At 38.0% G+C, this 24,914-nt stretch overlaps 2 protein-coding genes across 2 annotated transcripts in view; one reads left to right on the plus strand and one right to left on the minus strand.

The window, feature by feature from the left end:
* Positions 1 to 19,617, minus strand: part of LOC118968794 (protein TASOR-like) — a 186,221-nt gene extending 166,604 nt beyond the window's left edge. Inside the window, exons 1-2 of the mRNA XM_073229183.1 lie at positions 19,495 to 19,617; positions 5,434 to 5,568 (exon numbers count right to left, since the gene is read on the minus strand). Coding sequence (XP_073085284.1) covers positions 5,434 to 5,563 — 130 coding nt within the window. The 5' untranslated portion in view covers positions 5,564 to 5,568; positions 19,495 to 19,617. The remainder of the gene's footprint in view (positions 1 to 5,433; positions 5,569 to 19,494) is intronic.
* LOC140845608 (interleukin-2 receptor subunit alpha-like) overlaps positions 1 to 24,914 on the plus strand; it is a 495,306-nt gene that overhangs the window by 440,009 nt on the left and 30,383 nt on the right. The gene's annotated exons all lie outside the window — the stretch shown is intronic.

Here is a 24,914-nt window from a genome sequence, read left to right on the forward strand (position 1 = left end):
ATTTGCTTTTTGGGTGTTCAGGTGTGTGAGTTCTTTATATATTTTGGATGTTAACCCTTCATTGGATAAATTGTTGATGAATATATTCTCCCACACAATAGGAGGCCTTTTTGTTCTGCTGATGGTGTCCTTTGTTATATAGAAGCTTTTTAATTTGATGTAGTCCCACTTGTTCTTGTTTGTTTGTTTCCCTTGCCCAAGGAGATATGTTCAGGAAAAGTTGCTCATGTTTATATGCAAGAGATTTTTGCCTATGTTTTCTTCTAAGAATTTTATGGTTTCACAACTCACTTTCAGGTTTTTGATCCATTTCGAGTTTGCTTTTGTGTATGGAGTTAGACAGTAACCCAGTCCCATTCTGTTAGATGTAGCTGTCCAGTTTTCCCAGCACCAGCTGCTGAAGAGGTTGTCTTTTCTCCATTATATATTCATGGTTCCCTTATCATATATTAATTGACCATACATGTGTGAGTTTATATCTGGGTTTTCTATTCTGTTACATTCATCAATCTATGGGCCTGTTCTTATGCCAGTACCAAATTGTTTTGATTACTGTGGCTTTGTAGTAGAGCTTGAAGTTAGGGAGCATAATCCCCCCAGCTTTGTTCTTCTTTCTCAGGATTGCTTTGGCTATATGGGGTCTTTTGTGGTTCCATATGAATTTTAGAACTATTTGTTCTAATTTGTTTAAGAATGCTGTTGGTATTTTGATAGGAATTGCATTGAATCTGTAGATTGCTTTAGACAGGATGGCCATTTTGACAATATTAATTCTTCCTATTCATGAGCATGGGATGTGTTTCCATTTATTGGTGTCTTCTTTAATTTCTCTCATGCGTGTCTTTACTTTTCAGAGTATAGGTTTTTCACCTCCTTTGTTAGGTTTATTCCTAGGTATTTTATTCTTTTGGATGCAATTATAAATGGCATTGTTTTCCTGATTTCTCTTTCTGCTAATTTACTGTTTGTATATAGGAATGTAATAGATTTGTGTATATTAGTTTTGTATCCTGCAACTTTGCTGAATTCAGGTATTAGTTCTAATCATTTTTTGGTGGAGTTTGTAGGGTTTTCTCTGTATGATATCATATCATCTGCAAACAGTGAAAGTTCAACTTCTTCCTTACCAATCTGGATGCCCCTTTTATTTCTTTGTGTTGTCTGATTGCCATGGCTAGGACCTCCAGTATTATGTTGAATAAAAGTGGTGAGAGTGGGCATCCTTGTCTTGTTCCTGACCTTAAGAGGAAAAGCTTTCAGTTTTTCACTGTTAAGTATGACATTGGCTGTGGGTTTGTAGTATATGGCCTTTCTTATGCTGAGGTACTTGCCCTCTATACCCATTTTGTTGAGAGTGTTTATCATGAATGGATGTTGAATTCTGTCAAATGTTTTTTCAGCATCTATTGACATGATGTGATTTTGTCCTTTTTGTTGATGTGGTTTATGATGTTGATTGATTTTTGAATATTGTACCATCCTTGCATCCGTGGAATAAATCCCACTTGGTCATGATGGATGATCTTTTTGATGTATTTTTGAATTCAGTTTGCTAATATTTTGTTGAGGATTTTTGCAACTATGTTCATCGGGGATATTGGTCTGTATATTTTTTTTGTGGTATCTTTGGTTTGGTATTAGAGTGATGCCAGCTGGCCTCACAGAATGAGTTGGAAGTATTCCCTCCTCTTCTACTTTTTTGAATACTTTAAGAAGGATGGGTATTAGCTCTTCTTTAAATGCTTGATAAAATTCAATCATGAAGCCATCTCATCCAGAAATTTTTTTAATCTATGCCACATTTTGATAAAGTACCCTTCCCATCTTCTCACCAAATCCCCAAGTCTGTTAGGTCCTTAGAGGCCTACTATAGCACACTCAGCAGACACATTAGAAGTTATTGTATCTTTGGGGTTTCCTCACCAGCCCAAGCACACCTATTAAACTTTACGTTTAGGGGTTCTATTATTAAATCATTTTTTTTTCATTTTACAAAAATAAAACTTCCCTTTTTTTTTTTAAAGTGCTTTTTTCAAACCATACCATGTGCTATCCCAGAGATTCTGCCATGGCCCTCCCACAAGGGGCGTGTTTCCTCATTGAGAATTACCAACTCTATCCAATCTTCTCTTGATTGAGACTTTGTACCTTTTCATTTCACAAGTCTTCACTTTGGCAAGAACTGAGCTTAATGAATTCACATAACATTTAACCATTTAATTTGTTCATTCCATTCAATTTGTATCCTCTCTATTCTATTTAACAAGGTTGAGGCAGGAAGGTACAAACTATAAATAATAAAAAGAATGAATAATATATATAGCACCGGAAGTTTTGGTCATATAGTATAAATAAGTATATTAACATGGATTCCTGCTTTTCCCAGAACTCTGTCAATTACACTAAGGTTAAAGAAAAAAAGAACATTTTATTTAAAATGAGAAGGAAAAAAAACTAGATTGTTAGAGAAATGAAAAAAAACATTTCAGTGAAATCAATCTGAACTGTCCTAACACGTCCATTTATCAAGGTAATTTAAAAATACTGTAATACATAGCATCAGAAATGAAAGATTATAAATAGCAAGGAAGAAAACACAAGAGGATGAAACACTTAAGAATATTTTGAAGTTCGTATGTCTGAACTAAATCAATTGTTTTACTTTTTGTCAGTTTCACTTCCTCTTTTTGTATCAGTATACCAGTGGTGTAAAAAATATGGATATTCTAAAGAGATTCAAAGAGCAAAAGACCAGTGATAATAACCACGGTTTTCTTTAGCGGCACTTCTCAAACTGGGAAGCCTATGCTTTTGCAAATTCATCTCATAAATAACTTATACAGCTAGCTGAAATGCAAAGCTGGATTCCTTTAAAAATTATAATTTTGGAAATCTTGTATTTAATTATTTTTTAAAAGGTGATATAATACTTAAAAATCTAAGTATATATACTCTTAAGCTAAATATTTAAGAAATACATTGCTTACAGTGAAAAAAATAAAAGTTGTTGCAGCTTTGGAAATGAATATCCTATGATTATTAACTTCTCTAAATTCTACAAGATGGTAATAGATAGGCTCAGATTTTAAGTTTTGTAAATACTGAATACTATATATACACCCATTTTTTAGTGTTACTGCACAGTGAACAAAATTGTGAGAAATTGTGTAATTAAAAAAACCGCAATCAATGAAGCTACCTACCTAACACAGAGGTTCCCAAATAACATATAGGTGGTCAGAGAAGGCTTCATTTACACCAATGTGGGCAGTACTTACTGTTCCCAATAAAGGAATGAATAAAGGTAAAGATTTACAATAAACAAAGAGGAACAAGTAGGAAATGAATTCTTCTGTGCTTATTATTATTTCTTTTTCCCTAAAACTACTCATGGTTAAAATGCTTCCACCTTTAGGTTAGCATTCTCCAGATAGCAATATATTTATAAAACCAATAATTTTATGGCTCACAGAAGGAAAAGCATATTAAAAGCAAAGTTGTTGGAAAACCACAATAAATCTTGATTCTTTCATGACTTCATAATAAATAACCTGAATTAATACTTTCAAGAAAGCACAAGTTGCCTGGTTTATCAATAAGGAGATGAAAATCTTATTGAGAATTATTTGGCATTCTCTTTTCTTACACCATGCACTTTCTTTTTTTTTTCCTTATCAGCAGTAAGCATTTATTAAGCAGTTACTACACACTGCTATTTTTTTCTGCACCATGCACTTCGATTTAAGACTCTAACTCTTGTAAAAAACAGTAAGAGCACTAAATGAATGGTCTCATTTTTGCCGAGGAAAACACATGCTTTATTTAAACATTAAAGGTTATCAGAGTATTATGAAAATCGAGAGGGGGCTATTTCACAAAGAAACCTAGAACAATATCTAAGAAGGTAACTGGAAAAGTGTCTGTGAAGTGTGGAGAGCATCCCTTAGGGCTCAAGTGGCCAACAGAGAGTATGTGGAGGAATGTAAATGGCTCTGGAGAATGAGTTAAAACTCTTTCCGTAGCATCTGTCTTTGGGCACATTTCTCTGCTATTTGTGGATTCAATGCTAAAAGTTAAGACAAGCTTGACGCTAGCTGGACTCTGCTCAAATCTGCCTTTTTCTCAAATTCCATCAGAGACACTGAGTGTCTGAGTTTGGACATTTTTTTCTCTCTTTAATTACTAGTAAGAGGAATTAGAAAATTATAAACCAATTTCTGATGTTATACCACAGGTACCTATTTCCCATTCTAGAAGCATGTGGTCTAAAAGCAAATAATGAGATGAACTAATGCTACCATCCTTCCTAGGTATCAGAATAATTCTTACAAAGATCAGCCACTTCTCCATCTTTCCAGGACTTTCATGACCACATCTCCTGTTTGTTCAGTAAGCAAGAGCACTCATCAGAGACAGAAACACTCAGAACCCAACAATATCTGCCATTAAAGGCTCTTTTTAGTATTTCCTATAGATGGGCTACAATCTACATATGTTCAAGTATAGAGGCATTGCTATTATAGTATAATCTATGCATTACCATAGTATTATTTATGTCTAAGTAGGCCATCTGACAGTAGTTGATGGAAGAGCCCATTTCCTTAGCTAACCCTAAAATTTATTACCCTTTACTTTTAAGATATTAAAGGATTGCCAGTTTAAGATAGATGCAAATTTTTTAGAACATGATTTGTCAGGACCTAACAAAAACTTCAAGTGCATACCAAATAACCATTCCATTTCTGGAATACTAGCATGAGTACACGGGATGCATCTACAAGGGTGTCCTATACACCAGCATCTGTAATAGTAAAAATACTCGAGATCATCTAAATTGCCATAAACAGAGGAACACCTGGCAACCACTAAATAAAAACCAAGTAAATCTGTACATATTGACATATAAAGATATCTACCATATACCCTTGAGTAACATGCATTATTACATAATGCTATTTTGGTTAAAAAAAAGACACATTAAAAATTATGTGTTTGAAAATATACAGAAAAAGATCTAGAAAGATAGGGAACCAAACTGTTGACAGTTCAAACCAATGATTACTGAGATTGGGAAGTGGATAAAAGGGGAACTTAAAATTTCACCTTACATACACTGCTACAATTCAGGTTTTTCTTACATAAGCATGTATTATTTCTACTATTTAAAATATCTCAGTTCAAAAATTAGGTGAAATGAGCCATAATTTCAATGAAATACAAATAGAGAAGAACATTTACCTTTTCTGAAGCAATCTGGTAACTTAATCACCTATCAATTTTGAACTAATGATTTTAAGAAATTTGTTTCCATTGGAAATTATAAGTTTTTAAGAAGTCCTTTCATTTTACATGATCTAAGTTAAAATTTTAAAAATTGTACTGCTCTACTTTGATTCATTAGTAATAACTTATGGCATTAAGTTTAATACCCACTCTCTTCTGATATGAACCCTGTCTCGGTCTTCTCTAAAAAAGAATGTAGCTGGGAGGGTGGTCTTAATTCATTTTCATCAAGTATACCCCCAGAATTCTTGACAATAGTTCTGTTCTCTGTTAATGTCATAAATGCTAAAATGAAAGAAGAAAAAAATTAAGCCATTAAGTGAAAAGTCCTACTTATGACATATTTACTATTTTAACAAATGTTACTGAGCATCTAATTTGCATTATGTACAATTCTGTTATGTTTACCCCCTTTTTAAGTCTTCAGAGCTATATGCTAAATTTTCACTGCATAAAATGAAGCGCTTCTCATCCAACATAATTTAAGTTTTAAAGAAAATTTTGTTCACAGAAATGAATTATGTTATATAGGAATCATTTCTGCCTCACTGAAAATCTTTCAAAAGCAACAGTAGACTGTAAAACTACATCCATATTCTACTGGTTGGTGGTAATAAAATCAAATAGAAAACAATTAGGTAAATCTCTCCCCACCCCCAAATTAGTAGTATATGATCATCCAGGCATTAAATAAAACTATTAGTGGTACCTATTACATATCCAGTACTGTGCTATACCCTGAATTAAAAAAGACAAGAGAAACAGTCTCAACAAAGAAAGTTCTTAGACTAGAAGACAAAATCTATAAAGAAACCAGCACTATAAATGTGTAGAAGAATCTAGAACATGATACAGTGGGTGGACTATGGTACAAACAACCAGTTTCACTGAGATAAACATATGTCAAGGTTGCAAAGGCACTGATACTTGAAGAGTAGGTATTCAAGAGATAAGGAAGCAAAACAGGCACTAACGTGTGAGTTTTCTAGGCAGTAGAAATAGGAGCAGATGCAGAAGTACAAACAACCACACATAAAGAACTGCAGGTAGTTTATTATTTGACGAATTAAATATGCTTAAAAAATGGCAGGTATAGTTTTGTAATAGTACATCCTTTGTCAGAAAGGATTTGCGACAGAATTGTGTGGATATATTCAAGACCCCTCAGAAAAAGTAGCAATATTGATATTTATTCATTATGCAAATAAGTTATTTATGTCAAAAGGTGAGAATTAAATGGAGAATCAGGAGACAGGGCTTTGGTGCAGGCCTACTTAGAACTTGTTCTGAGACCTTAGTGTGATGATGATGTTGACTGCCTCCCCATCACACCCCTTTTTCTTCCCCTCCCCAAACCACAACTTTTCTTTTCCTGGTATTAGGTGATCCCAAGCTTCAGGAGAGCTTTGGGAGCAGGTGTGTATGTGAATCTTAATTACTCTAAGCTCATTATGGTAATTTCACTCTTTGGCTAGTGATTACTTCAGGAATAAACATGTGACTCAATTCTGGCCAGTGAGATCTGGATGGATGTCTACAGAGAGAATTCTAAGAAAGCTTTCTTACAAAAGGACAGGACAAAAAGATACACTCTTCCTGCCTCCCACCTTTTTCTAGCTTAGGGCCTTGTCTGACAAAGCGTGTGTTGCCTGGAACTCCCTGCAACCAAGATGGGACTGGTCGGCCAACACACCGAAGATGGAACAAAATCTAGATGCAACATACAGAATCTAGATGAACCTCAATGAACTAGCCTGGAGTGACCCCACCTCTGAATCTTTTGATACATGAAACAATAAGTGTTCCTTATTGTTTAAACTGCTTTCATTGGCAGCTGAAAATATACTATTTATTCTCTCTAAAGCCTCATTTAATTGTAATTATCTTTTGAAGGTTCCTTTCAGTTCTAACACTGTCTGTACAAACTACCTTACTGAAGACCTGTTAGGTTATGAAACACTGCACCACACTAGGTAATTTATCAAATCCCTCTTCTATTTCTTGCCATCCACAGAGACATTTATCCTACCAGGTATTTTATTGGCAAGGAATCACAAAAGTTAACATCCATGAAAACTTGAAACTTAAAATGTAAGGTATTTAAAGCCTCTGACTGCTTGATTCCCACCTACTCAATACATCTTATCTCCCTCCCCTGCACAAGGGCAAAATACTCTTGACTCAGATCCCTCTTCATGGAAATTTTCCTCATTAGTTATATACAGTCTAATTTTCACACCCCTCACCTGCTTCATGTCTAAGTTTTCCTCATATTTGAAGCCTAGCCCAAGAAGCAGCTTCTCTGATGTCTTAAGATTTTCTGGCTTGCATGAATTACTCTTCACAAGTGTTCCACAGATACTTGCCATCATCTTTCTATATGCATAGCTCTGCACTGGAGAACACTGAACACCAGACACCTATTTAAAAGAGAGCCTTTGAACATTTAGGTCATAATTTTCTAATTATGTATGAAATACAGTGTCTTGCCAATAGGTTTCAGCCCCAGGCAAGTTCACTATGGATTCAAAGTGACCAAAGAAAATGACAGTAAAAGGTTCTTGGGGTGAAAGGGTTATACCCAACTTTATTTCCATGCTGGCAGGTCAATCACTAAAATCCTGTTCACTTAAGAGTGAGTCTGCATGCAGCAAGCCAGTCTCTGCCTCTGGGCCTCCCTGTCTGCACAGTCATCCTGCACAGCTGTCCTCTGGGCCTCTGTCCTCGGTGCTGCCACCACTCCAGCCTTTGCTCTGCTCTCTTGCAGCCTTGTAGCCATGCCACTGTGTTGCCCCAGAGCACTGGGTGGAGCTCTTTATATAGAGTCAATAGTAATGTATTGCCCACACGTGTGCAGTGAGCTAGTCAGCCAAGGCCAGCTGAGAATCCTGGCCACAGGAACTCTCATTTTATCCATGCTCCACCCCTCCAGGATTCTCTCCACTCAATCTTTGTGCCCTCAGTCCTCTGCAATGGTCCCTGTGCAAGGAAGCTCGAACATTGTTCTCCAGCCTCTCCAGCATAAAGTCTAGCAGACACACAGGCTGATCTTGTTGCTCTGTCTCTGACCTCTGCCTCTTTGGTCTTAATGGCTGGAACTGCTGCTCTGGTTTCAGTTGCTGCCATAGCTCTAGTAAGATCCTATTGGACTTCCCATCTAATTTCCTTCCATCTGATCCTGCCAGTATTATATCAACCCACATCTGGGTCCTTGTAACCTTCATGGGGCCCCTTAAATTCTTCTTGTGAGTAGAAGACCTTATTTCTCTCCATGTTCTCATTGCTTCAGCCTCTCCTATGTCTGCTAATGTACGTGTCACCTCACTTATGGGATGCCCTAAGTGAGGGGAAAGAATGGCCACTAGAGACCCAAAGAGGGATGTGGGACCCATTTTAAGCTCAGTATTTTTCATCCCAGTAGTGAAAGTGTCTTCATCTGGGCCATAATTCTCTGGACTACAGATGGCATTTCTTATGCCTAGCTCTTGTAACACCTGTTGGAGCTCAGCATATGTCTGCCATTTAACAGGAGAGGATGGTAGATCACCCTGATTGGGCCACACAGCATGAAGTGCAGCCATACACCAACTGAGGGAGTGATTCCCTGGGGTCTAATGTGCATTTTGTGATGGCTGCCTCAAGGTGCACGGCACTGTCAGGGAAGCCAGCTTTCCCATCTCTGATCCCAAGAGAACAATTCCATCCACCCCTAAGTCCCAAAGATATAGGAGCACAGCTGATATTGACTCTGAGGGCTTCTGCCTAAACGGTGGGCCCAAATCCAACAGCGCAGCCTGAGTATAAGGGGGCAACATGAGTGCTCCACCACCTGGAGAGGGGGCTACTCTTCTCATTGGGGAACTTTCAGCTGCTGGGTCTTTATTTTCTTTACAACCACTGGGCGTGCTTTCAATAGAGGAGGGGTCAGTGACTCCGGCACCACCCCTTCATCCTTCCCCAGCTCCTCTATTTCCGGGACTGATGGCACCTTTCTCTCCCCTCCCCCGAGCACCTCTTCTGCTACAACCTTTACCTTTTCTACTGTGCCTCGCAGCAATGCCAGCTCAGTCTTCAGCAGCTCTCTTACCTTCACCTCAATGCTTCGCAGCTGGCGTTCTCATGCCACCTCCGCCTGTGCTTCCCTCAGGAGTTCGTCTTTTTCCTTGATGGCCTTTTCCTCCTTCAGAGCATCTGGCAGTGCCGCGGTCTCATTCTGTAAGGAGTCTTTTACCTCTTTAACGGCACCTCACTGCCAGTGTTCTCGTGCTGCCTCCTCTCACATCAATGCCATTTCCTTCTTCAGGGATTCCACAGAAGTTTGCATCTCGTGTTCTCGTGTCGCCATTTCTTGGGTCTTTTTCAGGAGCAGGTCCTTCTGTTCTGTAGACTTTTTCAATACTGTCAGAAGCAGCCAACCCAGTCCCCACCGCCTCACAGACACTCTCTCTCTAAAAAGCCCTACTTACTATAACAAGGGCTATCGCTACTGCCTCGGGTATCACCTCTACTTGCCTCCAGTCGTGGGGTGGGGCCCCGTCTTCTAGGAGGCAAGCTACCTCTGACCACATATCCATTGGGGGACAATCTGCTGTCTCCCCATTCACAGGGGCAGCCCGCAGAAGCACCCCTCCCATAAGGGCAGCCTGTCTTTTTCCTTGGTCAACAGTGAACCCTGCTGACTTCGCCAATTGTCTTGCCAATGGATTTCAGCCCCCGGCAAGGTCACTATGGATTCAGTGTGACCAAAGAATATAACAGTAAAACGTTCTTGGGGTAAAAGGGTTATACCCGTTTATTTCCACGGTGGCAGGTCAATCACTAAAATTCCGATCACTCAGAGCGGGTCTGCATGCAGCAAGCCAGTCTCTGCTTCTGGGCCCCTCTGCCCACACAGCCATCCTCTGGGCCTCTGTCCTTGGTGCTGCCACCACTCCAGCCTCTGCTCTGCTCTCCTGCAGCCTTGCAGCCATGCCACTGTGTTCCCCAGAGCACTGGGCAGAGTTCTTTATATAGAGTCATAGCAATATATTGCCCACATGTGTGCAGTGAGCTAGTCAACCAGGGCCAGGTGAGAATCCTGGCCACAGCAACTCTCATTTTATCTACATACAGGAATTGTGTTTAGGACAATCTCTTCAGGCTGAAGAGAGGCGGAGAGAGTGGAAGAAGTGATTAAGCGCATGAGCTTTGGAATCAAAAGGGCTTGGCAAGACAAAATTTTGAATCCCAGTCTTTCTAGCTTTGTGACTTTGAGCAAACTATCTAAACTTTCCTCCTCTTCTTTCTAAAAATAAATCTCAACAAAGCATCTACAGTAAATACAAAGCCAAATACCTCCAGGCTTATCATTCACTGGCCCCACCCTCCCTGGGAGCCTTTATTTCCATTTCTCTTAGGTGACCACTTCCAATGTTAGCTGTATCTTCTGATATAACCTCATGTTTCTAAATAAAAGACCTGTATAAATGTTAGACATTCCTTTAATGAAAACACCTCCCTCCTAACCACACACATTAAAAGAACACTTTTCCTTCCTATCTTCTTATAGTTATATCATGACTTCTTATATCAGTATTTAATGTTTCACTAAATTGTATGCATTAACATGACTGGGACACGCTAGGTAGTTAATTTCCTTTCTTACATGGTATTTTGTTTCTATAAATTTCAAATTGTCTCTGTTTGATTTTCAGTTACAAATCGTCATTTCAGCCTAAAATTCTTGTAAAGAACTAAAACACTGAATAGATAGATACATCAAATGTTTTTGGAGACATCCTTCACAGTACTATGTTGGCCATCTTCAGTCTGGACTTGTGCCTCCTAATACTACTGCCTAGTTTTGTGAGCTTGCTAGTAATGGTGAAATACAGCACTGACCTATCGCTGTTCAATATAATCCCAGACTGCAGAAACTGACAACCTGATCCTAAAACTTACATGGCAATTCAAAGGATTTGGAACAGTCAAAACAATTTGAGAAAAGAACAAAGTTGAAGGACTCACCACTTGATTTCAAGAATCACTGCAAAGCTAAAGCTATCGAGGCTGTAATGATGATGTACAGATCACAGATCAATGGAACAGAACAGTGAGCTGGATACTGACTTTAATAACACTACCAATATAATTTAAAAGGTTCTACAATTAGCAAAATGGGAAAAAAACATGAACCTCATCCCTACCTCAAATCATAAAATTCAACTGGAACTGAATCATAGACCTAAACATAAAAGCTAAAACTATAAAGTTTCTAGGAAAAAATCATAGGAAAAAATCTTAAGAATGGGACATGTAAAGATTTCTTAGGGCACAAAAATCAGTTTCCATAAAAGAAAAACTGATACACTGGACTTCATGAGAATTAAAACCATTTCATCTTCAAAAAACATCATTAAGAAATTAAAAAGATTCATGAAAGACTTGTATCCAGAATATATACAGAACTCTTAGACACACCTTGTAAAAGATTTATTAGTGGAAAGTAAGACATGGGAAAATGGTCAACATTATTAGTTACCATGGAAGTGGTAATTAAAACCACAATGAAATACTACTCACCCACTAGAATGACTAAAATTAAAAAGAAAATACTGAGTGTGTTAGCAAAGATGAGGAATAACTAGAACTCTTATACATTCCTGGTAGGAATATAAAGCTATGTAGCCAATTGGGAAAATAGTTCTGTCAATTTCTGATAAGAGTTAAACATATACCTACTAAATAACTGAGCAATTTTATTCCTATTTATCTATGTCCATGAAAAGATTTGTACATAAAAAGATTTGTACATTTGCTTTTTGTTTGCTGAGGTGCGTGAGCTCTTTATATATTTTGGATGTCAACCCGTTATCGGATCTGTCATTTGTGAATATATTCTCCCATACTGTAGGATGCCTTTTGGTTCTACTCGTGGTGTCCTTTGCTGTACACAGTGCGTACTTTTATATCTGACTTCTTCTACCCAGTTTTCTTGAGATTCATGTATATATCATATGGTATATGAATGTGCCATAGTTTGTTTATGCATTTACCTGTTGATGAACTTTAGATTTATCTACTTTAGTTTTAGCCTACTATGAATAATGCTGCACAGGCAGGGCTGTACAACACAGAGAAGACAAGTAGTGACTCTATAGCATCTTACTATGCTGATGGACAGAGACTTTAATGGGGTTTGTGGGGGGAACTTGGTGATGGGGGGGTGCCTAGTAAACATAATGTTCCTCATGTAACTGTAGATTAATGATACCAAAAAAAAAAAGTACACACTGTAGGATTCCATATATACAAAATTTTACAACTGGCAAAACAAATCTACAGCATTATTCATAGAAATTTATAATCCAGGAATTATGAACAGTCAATAAACACATTTTAAAACACCTCCTATTTATAGATTTAAGAAGCCAAGCAATCCCAAGTAAGATTAATAAAGATACATTACAGTGAAAGAGCAGGAAACTAAAGACAAAGATAAGTATCAAAGCAGTCAGAAAAAAAGGACCGGAGACACAGACAGATGACTTCTCAATGGCAATATGGTAAACCAAAAGGCAAGAGGAATGAGATCTTCAATGTGCTAAATGAAAATAAATGCTAACCTCAACTGCTATATTCAGCTAAAATATCTTCCATAAATGGCAGCGAAACAAAGACATTTTCAGGTGTACAGAAACAGAATTCATCATCAAAAGAAAGGATGTATTTCAAGCAGAAGGAAATCGCCCTAGGTGGATGGTCTAAAGAATATAAGAAGCAATGAATAGAGAAGGTCCCCTAAGCCTTTCTCTAAACAGGCCCCCTTCTGTCTGATAAGAATATTTTTAAAAAACTCAAAATACATAACAACATATAAGTCATGAAGGAGCTAACTGAAATTAAACATCTAAGAGGAAAGTAAACATACTGGTCTTTTTAGGTTTTGAAACGTCAAGGATGCATGTTACTTCAAGAATAATTACAAGAGAGGCAAAAAGTATATAGTTTCCAAACTTGTATATGGGAAAAATGGAATGATAAAAGATATTAAATCAGTATTTAAAAAATAACAAAAGGGAAAAAGAAATAAAGAACAACCAGGACAAACAGAAAGCACAAAATAAGAGCAATTGTAGTAAATGTAAATAGGCTATGTCCCAGCTAAAAATATTTTAAAACTGCATTAAAAATTCCAACAGACGCTCTTTTAAAAAGACTTATCTAAAATATGAGTCCATACAAATCTACAGCTATCTCAAAGCAGCTTAATAAATGAAAAGAAAAAAGCAAATACAAAAAGAAATACATGCTAGAAATAATCTCACAAAGCCACAAAAGGATTCAGTGAAAAGACTCATATAACTGATAAACTCCAGCAAAATGATTAATAGAAAGGGAGAGGAAATGAGAATAGAAATATTACTATATCATAAATGAAAGGAGACATAACTACACATGCTTCAGACATTAAAGATTGTATGAGGGCCCTTCTAACAACTCTGTGCCAATAAATACTAAAAATTTAGACACAATGGACAAAAATCCTAGAAAAATCTAACTTGCCAAAACCGACATAGTTTTATTAAAAATCTGAGCAATCTTGTAACAACTAAAAAAATTAAATCATTAGTTTAAAAAATCTGCCACTAAAAAAACATTAAAGTCAAGTGGATTCAATGGTAAATTCTACTACAACTGGTTATCCACATGAAAATAAAGTTACATTATATTTATACTCTAAACTACAAATAAATAATAATTCCAAATATAGAGACATAAACATCTTTAAGATGAAAAACTTATCATCAAAAACATCTTAAAGAGAAAAGGTACTTACAATCCACTTAACTATCAAAAGATTAATACCCAGAGTATGTAAATAAGTCCCAGTCCAACAACTTAGTAAAAGATAGAAAAATAGACAAAGGATATGAACAGTTAATACAAAGAAAAATTGAAAGAAGGTCTTTAAACATATGAAATACGTCATAATGAAATATAAATTTAAATAAATGGACACCATTTTTCTTTTAGCAAACTATCAAAATGTACAAGTTTCACAATTCATTTGGTGAGGGGTGGCTTTAGGAAAGCAGTTATTTCAGTACACTGCAGGTAAGAGTGAAAACTCCCAAAGAAAAACAGTCTGGCAATATTTATCAAAAGCATTTATCCTCTCACCCAGTAATCACAATTCCGGAAACTAATCATGTAGAAAAAATACCTGCTCACATACAAAATTTCTACATGCACCATTGTTTTTAATAGTAAAAAGCTAGAATCAAACTATCTACTGTACACTAAAACTGGGACAGCCACACATGCAAAACTTTTCCTTGTCTTCCTATATACTGATTTGTTAAAGATTTCCAGGATACACTGATGAAGTAGAGGAAAAAAAACTACAACATAGCAGAATATTAAAAGTAAGAAGGCCTATGAAAAAATACATTGGGGAATGAGTTAGATAGATACAGGGAAGATTTTTTTCAATGTATATGTTTACATATTTTTTAATTGCTTAAACAAGTTATTCTAACATTTTTAGAAATAGGAAGAGTTCATCAACTTGTATGTGTAACATGTTTTTTAAATTGTACGTATTAAGAAGAGAAAACTAGTACTCAATCAGAAAAGTGGGGAAAACATGACTAAACATTACACAGAAGAAAAAAGACCCTCAATTTTTTTCAAGTAATCAGAGAAATACTTAAACTGACCATAATAAAGTATCATCTCACTTACACTAAATTGGCAAAACGTTAACAAGCTGGATAGTGCCATATGTGGTGAGGATGGGAAAAAAGAGATTTCATTCACAACTTGTGGAGCATAAATCAGAAACACCTTTTCGAAAAAGACCATGCACACATCCTCCCAACAGATCCACTTCCACTAATATACCCAAGCAAAAGTATATAACTTGGAGATTAACTAGAACATTTATGGCAGTGCTAATTACAACGGCCCAATGTTGGAAATAACCAAGATGTTCATAAACAATAAAATGGGTATGTATATAATGTATTCTTAACAGTAGACTATTATATTTCAGTGAAAATGAATGAATCAGCAGTGGTTCCCAAAATAGTAATGATGCTAATGTATATGATTGTTTGATATTGTTTATTGAAATATGTCACCATTTGAGAGGTCTAGATAATTCAGTGAACTAATACCTCCTACATGACCAATGTAAGGGTAAAATATCCTTTCAAAATGCAAGACACACCAATGGATTTTATTGTTGCAGTTTGAGAAGTTCAATAATATGATTTCAAATTCTGCATTGCAACTAACCTTTAAGAAACTGTTATATACATTTTTGATACTCATAAAAAGCTATCTTAACAAACAATGTATGGACACAGACACTGCAAATACATGGAACTGTATTTGTATGATTCACAAAAACATGCTCCCCAAAGGAATCACATGCTGAAAGTACATACTGACTGAATCCCCTTCTGTGAAATCCAGTAACAGGAAAACGAATCTACAGTGGGAGAGGTCAGAACGTGATTGACCCAGACCGGGGTGCTGGATTTGGAAAGGGGCCCAAGGGAAAATTTTGGTCATTGAAATTATCTTTATTTTCTTTTGGGTGCAAGTTACCTGAGTTTATGCAACTGTCAAGATTCACCAAACTGAACACTTAGGATCTGCACATTTTATTGTACAGTAATTATTATGCTGAAACATAGTTAGGAAGGATTGTGAATGAGTGTGAGCCCAGGAAAGGGGTCCTAACATTTGCTTCATCATTCATTCACTTATTCAAAATATAATAAATATTAATTGAGGGCCAACTACAGAGGAGGCAGGCACTCTACTGGGTGCTGGGATCTAATAAACAAGCTCCATATTCTTGCCTTCACGGAGCTCACATTCTGGTGGGGGGGACAATTAACAAAATAAACACAATAATATCAGGTGCAGAAAAAAAGGATAAAGATATTTAGAATAAATGGTTCTACTAAAAAAAAAAAACCTATCTTAAAAAAGTTATTAAAATATTCCTCCCTTTACAGGTTTTTCAAAAAACTAAAAACAGAAATATGACCCAGCAATTCTACTGGGAATTTACCTCAAGAAAATAAAACCACTAATTCAGAAAGACATATGCACTCATGTGTATCGCAGCATTATGTACAATAGCCAAAATATGGAGGCAACCTAAGCCTCTATCAATAGATGAATGGATAAAGAAACTGTCGTGTATATATATATATATATATAAATGGAATTATTTCCCAGACACAAAAAAAGAATGAAATCTTGCTATTTTCAACAACCTGGATGGACCTAGATGGTATTACACTAAGTGAAATAAGTCAGAGACATACAAATACTACATGATTTCACTTATATGTGGAATCTGCAAAACAAAACAAATTAATAAAACAGAAACAGACTCATAGAAACAGAGAACATATTGCTGGTGGCCATAGGGGATGGGAGTGAGAGAATGGGTGAAACAGGTGAAGAAGAAAAGGAATTAGAATGTTTGATATCATGATATGGGTGATGGTTACATGAGTGAATACATGTGTTCAAGATTCATCAAGCTTGTGCATTTTATTGTACATACTTCAGTATAAAACAATCATTTACAAATAAGTAAAATCTTCCTTTTTCTGAATACACAAGAGGCCAGATTTTCTTCTAACATATATATAATATATAAATGAACCACAGATACCATATCTATTGTATTTTAGTCAGTTTTAGTATCTAATATGATACAATCCACATGTACAAAAGATCTATAGGGTCCTCAATAGTTTTAAAAGTGTAGAGTCCTGAGTCCAAAATGTTTCTGAATTGTTGAACTAAGGCACATGCTTCAACATGGATGAAATCTCAAAAACATGTTTAACAAAAGTAATTCAAAGGTTACAGTATGATTCCATTTAAAGTTCAAAAACAGGAGAAGTAAACAATATGTTGGTTAAGGATACGTATATAGGTGATTACTATAAAGTAAGGTAAGGGAATAACCAACACAAAATTCAGGATGACAGTGGTGATGAGGACAGGGACTAAGAATACTTTGCTTCTGGGGAGAGGCACTTACACGATGTTCTATTAAGCTAGGAACACAGATATGTACATATGTATGTATTTTTAAGTAGTATACGTAAACAGCATATTTCACAACAAAAATTTTAGTAGATGAAACAAGGAGACATACCTATTCTCCTAAAAGGAAAAACTCAAAAGAATGTCTCTTCTCAATCTATAAATTAAATGTAATCACAACAATATCTCAACAAGATTTTCTACAGAATTTGAAAGGATGGTTCTAAGTTTCATCTGGAAGAAAAATGCAGAAGAGCGCAAAGCTTTTTTCAAAAGAAAGTACCAAAATACATTAGAAAGCTACAAAATTAAAACAGTGTGCCATTCATTAGATAGGTCAAAGAGGGCATTCAGTACCCAATAAGAAAACAAAAAACAAAAACACACAAAAGATATGACCCAGCTTAAAATGTTTAACTTTGTTAATAGTGAGGAAGGTAAAAATTAAGGTGAGACATTATTTTTTATTATTAGAAAATTAGTAAAATATTAAATACTGTTACCATCCAGTGCTGGCTAGCAGGGAAATAAAAACACTTTCTGAGAGAGTGAATATAAAAAAGATACAATTATTTAAAGGCAATTTAATAGCATTATTATTCGGCATTCTCATAAGGAATGGAGTCTACAAAAATACTACCATGAGCACATGACACCTGTATAAAAAAAAAAGATACTCACTGAAGCACTGTTAATTACAGGGGAAAAACTGAACATAAATGTCCATCGATAGAGGAATGAAAGACTGATTTGATAAACAGATGCCATATCTACTTAGACATCTTACTACATTTATTTAATAAACAATGTCTCAGGCAAGTTCTTAGAAACTCTGCAGATATTAATTTATTTAGGCAACTCTGGATTACAGAAGATGCTCCTGATACAGTTCCTTTTAAAAGAGAACTGGTGACATTTGAGCAAAATGTTCTGAAAACACAAATTTTCGAACACTGTACACAATTATTTTTAAAAAAACAACACTGTATTTTCATCTACTGTTTTACTTAATGATGTGCTGAACATACTGTATACAGCTATCCAATTCGAGAAGGCAATTTTTCAACAGAATGTATTCTTATATTATTAAGGAATATTTTGTCATAAACCTCCTGAGTAGGCTTCCCACAAACCTCAGATCCCATAATATTAAATATCATACACACACCCCTTTCACTTCCACAGCTTTCAGGGGACACCGTGGGCCCTTAAATCACTGTTACTACAATGCCACACACTTGGTACAATACTTAAGTTAGAATACATTTTCATAAACCTTATTCTAATTTTACCTTAGGGAGAACAAAGAGAGATGTGTTTAAATTTTTGGATTTCAAATAGACAAGTGGTGACTAAATGAAGATTTTCGAAGTATCTTCCTCAAATCTTGAGGTTAATCTGTCACGTTTTCCCACAAAATGCTGCTTGGTGTCACCTTCACACGACCTACTGGGTTGCATGGACCAACCTACTATGACATTGCTTACGCACTACTTCACTTTTTCTGCCAAGTGGCCCTCCCTGCGGATAGAACTCTCCCTTTTATACCTATTTTAAAAAAAAAGAAAGGCCACGCACTGCCATGAAATTTCTACAGAAAGAAACTTGACGTGCAGTCTTCATACAGAACCCTTAGGAAATTATGTAATAGCCAAGCAAAACCAAATGAGCAAAGTTTCAACTAAGTATATAATGTCCTGAGGATGAAGCTGTCCTCTGACTAGCGACTCAAAAGAAATGCTAGACACTCTGCCTCAATAAGAGGAAGAGATGAATTGTAAAGCTCTGTATGAACTGGAATACTGACTTCCTAGGACCAAGATAGGCATGTTAGCAATACTGAGAATGCATACAGGTTGTAAGTCTAGTAATCTAAAAGCTGCAAAGCAAAATCGATTCTGAAAACCACCAACCCCTTCCACCCCATACTCAAGGCAAAACAGGAAAGACGAATGGGTTGGTCACTCATCATCCAAGAGAAGCATGCAGTCACTCGTTATTTTTAAGTTACAATAGCGAAGCCCCCAAAAGCAACCACAAATGCCCAAGCGCTACGCAGTAGACTTGAACCTTGGAGGACTTGGGCTCCTTCTCCCAGGCGTCTACAAAGGTCCACACACCGGGGCGCCCACACCGGGGAAGTTTTACCTGTTCTCTGCGCTGCCGCCGCCCCGGGGACCTTGCGATTATTGCTGTTTTTTGCCCATGCTTGTAGATGTAGCCCGGTCCTCCACACACGCGCTGCCTTTCTCTCCGTCCCCCGCCGCCAAATGTGACAAGATATTTGAGTACCTTGCTAACTAGCCGCAGTCTGTGCCGCCTTCCCGGAAAGGAAGCCCCCGAGTCGCCTTTTGTCGGGACTTCCCTCCTCAGCGGTCTCAGGTGGGCGCCCTCGACCCGGGTCTGCAGAGGCTCGTCAGAAGCGCGCGGGACCCTCCACGTCGCAGCCCGTCCTTTCTCCCGGCCTTAGCGCCAGCGGCGCGAAGAGCGCAGCCCGGGCTGGAGTGGGCCGCTAGGCGTTGGCGGGATGGTATCGGGGCTGGCGTCCACGCTCTGAAACCGCAGGCACCCCCGCGGCCGTCAGCCAGGCGACGTCCGGGCTGAGGAAGGGGCGGTCCTGGAGACGCCCCGCAGCCTGAGGTAACGTGACTGCTTTCTCAGGGACGGGCGCTGGAAACCGGAAGTAAAACCCGTAGCCTCAGGAAGAGAAACTGAAAACTGACACTGGCGGTCCCCGAGGAGGTCCCCATGTTGGACATGATAATTTAGATTTTTGTTTCAGATAATATTAATTCCCCTTCCATGATTGGCCAAGTTTGCGTCTCTGCTTCATTGATACTAATCTTGGTCATGTGAATTCTTTTGGCTGATAGCATATTAGCAGACATGACATGAATCTTAAATGTGCTCATGTACTTTGATGTGGCTCGTGAGCTCAGATGATGCACATGAGGAAACTTTATCTCATGTAGTCTTTGTCCCTTCAGCCTGGGCCCTCAGAACGAACATGTGCGGGGCAGATTTGAATCCAATCTGCAGAATCTTAGACATCCCAAAGATCAATAAACATAAGAATCAATGCTATTGTCATAAACTTCTGGGTTTGTGGCTTGATTATTATGCAGCATTGTGACAGCAAAGAAGACATATGTTCAACTTTAATAGTTAATGGAAAACTTTTTGCAAATTGGTTTTACTGAATTACATTTTCAAAAGCAATGTATGAGAATTCTAGTTGTTCTACATCTCTGCTAACACTTTTTAATTTTAGTTATTCTGGATGGTATATTATGGTTTGATTGTGACTTGCCTCCAACTTTGTTCTTTTTCAAATATGTTTTGGCTATCTAAGTCTTAAATTTCTGTATAAATTTTAGAATCAGCTTATTTTTTACCTCAAAAAAAAGGCTGCTAGGATTTTATTTGGAATTGTGTTCAAAAGTAGACCAATTTGAGGAGAATTAATATACTAATATACCATCCTCAAATCCATGAACATGTAATCTCCATTTAGGTCTTATATAATTTCTCTGAGCAGTATTTATACTTTTCAGTATACAGATCTTGTATAGATTTTGTTAAGTTTATCTCATTTTTTTACAGTACTTAGAATTTTAAATGTACAATGGCTTGTTATTGGTATATAGAAATAAAATAATAATACAGAAATGAAATAATTTTTCTATATTAACCTTATATTCTGCAACTTGCTAGACCCACCAGTAAGATCTAATAGCTAGTTGTTTGTGTGTGTATTCTTTTTTTTTCTTTTCCTTTTTTATTAAGGTATTATTGATATACAATCTTATGAAGGTTTTGGATGAGAAACATTATGGTTACTACATTCACCCATGTTATCAAGTCCCCCCCACATACCCCATTGCAGTCACTGTCCCATCAGCATAGTAAAATGCTATGGAGTCATTATTTGTCTTCTCTGTGCTATACTGCTTTCCTTGTGCCCCCCCCCATACATTATGTGTGCTGATCATAATACCCCTTAATCTCCTTCTCCCTCCCTCCCCACCCACCCTTGCCCACCCCTTCCCTTTGGTAACCACTAGTCCCTTCTTGGAATCTGTGCATCTACTGCTCTTTTGTTCATATAGTTTTTCTTTGTTCTTATACTCCACAAATGAGTGAGATCATTTGGTACTTGTCTTTCTCTGCCTGGCTTATTTCACTGAGCATAATACCCTCTAGCTCCATCCATGTTGTTGCAAATGGTAGGATTTATTTTCTTCTTATGGCTGATTAATATTCCATTGTGTATACGTACACACCTCATTTATCCATTCATCTACTGATGGACACTTGGGTCACTTCCATGTCTTGCCTATTGTAAATAGTGCTGCCATAAACATTCGGGTGCACATATCTTTTTGAATCTGGGATCTTATTTTCTTTGGGTAAATTCCTGGGAGTGGAATTCCAGGGTCAAATGGTATTTCTATTTTGAGCTTTTCGAGGAAGCTCCATATTGCTTACCACAATGGTTGAACTAATTTACATTCCTACCAACAGTATAGGAGGGTTCCCCTTTCTCCACACCCTCATCAGCGTTTGTTCCTCCTTGTCTTTTGGATGTTGGCCATCCTAACTGGTGTAAGGTGATATCTCATTGTGGCTTTAATTTGCATTTTCCTAATAATTAGCAATGTGGAGCATCTTTTCATGTGCCTGTTGGCCATCTGAATTTCTTCTTTGGAGAAATGCCTGTTCAGATACCCCGCCCATCTTTAAATCAGGTTATTTGCTTTTTGGGTGTGGAGGCATGTGAGTTCTTTATAGATATTGGATGTTAACCCTTTATCAGATATGTCATTTACAAATATATTATCCCATACTGTAGGATGCCTTTTCCACTTGTGTCCCTCTCTGCCTCTGCTCCATCTCCCAATCGGCAGCCTGCAGCTCTCTCACATGAGGGGAGCAGGCTTGGCTCAGCACAGGAAGGCTGGGAGTCACAACAGTGGGGACCATCCAGTCCAACAGGGGAGCCAAACCATAAGAAGCCCATACATGGCCCTTTCCTAAACCTCTCCAGGTCTTTAACCGTGCAGCCAGGTCAGAGAGTCACAGCATTACAGTAAATGGCGGGCACCGTATGGAAAGGCAGTGGTGAGATGAAAATCACGTGCTAGTGCCCCGGGGTGAGGACCACCTGCAGTGGGAAAAGAGCAGCTGAGATCGTAAATAAATGCAGAAGAGCAAGAAGGAGCTTTTAGAACGAGGTGTTTGGTCCTTCCCAGGTTATAGCGAAGCCAGAGAGAAGTACAGGGAGGAGCAGGTGAGGCCATCGGTGGGCTGGGCAGCAGCCAAGAGATGAGACAGGCCCTGTTCTCAGGTGCAAGGCTGGGAGAGGCCACCTCTGATCCCTCCACAGAGGCACCGAGCATAGTCCCAGTGCATAAGGGGTAGGGTGGCCTCATGTTATGACCCCAAACTCAGAACTTGGACAACTTTGCAGAGGAAATGGGACAGGGTGACTTACCTAGACTGTTCCTAAAAATCTGTATCTGTTGAGACTCTGCTCTTCATGACTTTCGGGGAGGGTATGTGCACCGTGAAGGGATGCACACCGATCTGAAATCCTAAACCTTTGTCCTATGAGTTCTATGTAGAAAATCTCCCTATTTCCACACCAAGATGGAATGAACTTGTGATGGTTAATTTTATGCGTCAACTTGGCTGTGAGACCCAGAAAAGCAGGTGAAGCATTACTTCTGGGTGTGTCTATGAGGGTGTTTTCAGGAGACACAGCACTTGACCTGGTGGACAGAGGAGCTGATGGCTCTCCACAGTGCGGTGAGCACCGTTCAGTCCATCCAACATCCGATGAACACAAGGGGAGGAAGGCCGATTTGCTGTCTGGTTGAGCTGACTTGTCATCTTTCCCTGCCCTCAGATGTGGCGCTCCTGGTTCCTGGGCCTTCATCCTCCCATCAGCCCCCAGTTGTCAGGCCTTCACATTCAGACGGATTCCACGAGCCCTCCAGCGTCTCCAGACTGCAGAGGGGAGACTGTGGGGCCTCTCCACCTCCATGATCACATGAGCTCATTCCTATCATTAATCTCTTCCTGTAGAGTTATATATATATCATATATATCCTACTGGGTCTGTTCCTTTGGAGAACACTAACTGCTGGGATTTGGGGATCCTGCCTGGACTGTGTCCATGGTTCTCAGAAGCTGGGCCATAAAGAGGCACCTCCTCCCTCCAGTCCCCATTGGTCTTCCCCTCCCTGTTGAGTCTGACATTGCACAATCCCTGGAACCCCGTTGTCACCGGAGAACCCACTCTAGGGGCAGAGGTAATTCCTCACAGGCGAGGGAGCTCAGCCAGTCTCCTGCATCTCGTATAGATCATGGGAGGGCATATCCTAAACCCACCATTGTCCAGGGGTCTAGACACCCCATGTGCGACAGGTTACAATCTAGTGTGAATGTTGATGAGGTTTTATTACTTGTTCTGAAGAAGGAGACTAGTCCTTGTTCACAGGCATTATATGATAAGATGCACCTTGATGAGAGAACTGTACAGAGAGAGAGATTTTGTCATTCACTGGGAGAGCATGTCTACTGTGTGCCAGGTCCCTACTGGAAAACTTCCTGGAAGAGGAGGCATTTGGTACAGGCCTGAAAACAGACCTTCAAAGGCCCATCAGACATAGACATAAATAAAGACTTAAAAGGTCCAAGGGCAGTTCAGAGATGAAAATGTATTATTTAGTATATGACATTGAAACTTCTGTTTTGACCAAAAATAGAATAATTCATCTAAAATCAATATGCTAATTAATGCCGTGAAGGATTTAAGAGAAATTTTGCTTGAGTTCAGGTTAGTTTTGTTTTGTTTTCACCAAAGCTCTTTCTCCCCAACCAGTTCCAGTGGACTCACCAGTTCAGTTCTGCTCAGCAGAATTTCAGTTTTGTTTGTGATTCATGTTTCAGAGACCAAGCACTTACCAAATACTTAAAACATACACAACATATGTGGTGCCTCCTGTCACCTGCAGGGCTGGTTTCAGGTGGAGGTTGCTGGGCCACGTTTACAGAGACTGAAAGTTGAATGGGGTTTTAGTTAGATGAATGGAAGGAATTTTAGTCTTGCAGGGTGAGAAGAGTTCTGAAGGTGATGGTGGCCCAACACTGTGAATGTGTTTAATGCCACTTAAAAATGGCTAAAATGGTAAATTTCATTATATTTTTTTACTGCATGAAAAAAATTATTTATTGTTTGATTCCATTTATTTTACATAAATTTTTAGAAAATGCAAAAAGCTACCTTGACAGAAAGCAGAAAGCAGAGGGTCAGGGGAGGGGACAGGAGTGAGGATTACACAGAGGTATTGTCTTGATTATAATTTTAGGTGTGTAGCTGTATGAATCAAATTGTATGCTTTTTAGGTGTACAGACATATCTATCAAATTGTATACTTCAAATATGTGTGGTTTTTGTATGCCAATTAACCCCCCAATAAAACTCACCTCTGTTTGAAATTCCTGGTCAGGTCCTATTTTGTATTTTGTTTTTGTTTTTGTTTTTGTTTCTTTTGGATTGGTGT

The sequence above is a fragment of the Manis javanica genome, chromosome 2 (genome assembly GCF_040802235.1).
Source record: "Manis javanica isolate MJ-LG chromosome 2, MJ_LKY, whole genome shotgun sequence".
NCBI lineage: Eukaryota > Metazoa > Chordata > Mammalia > Pholidota > Manidae > Manis > Manis javanica.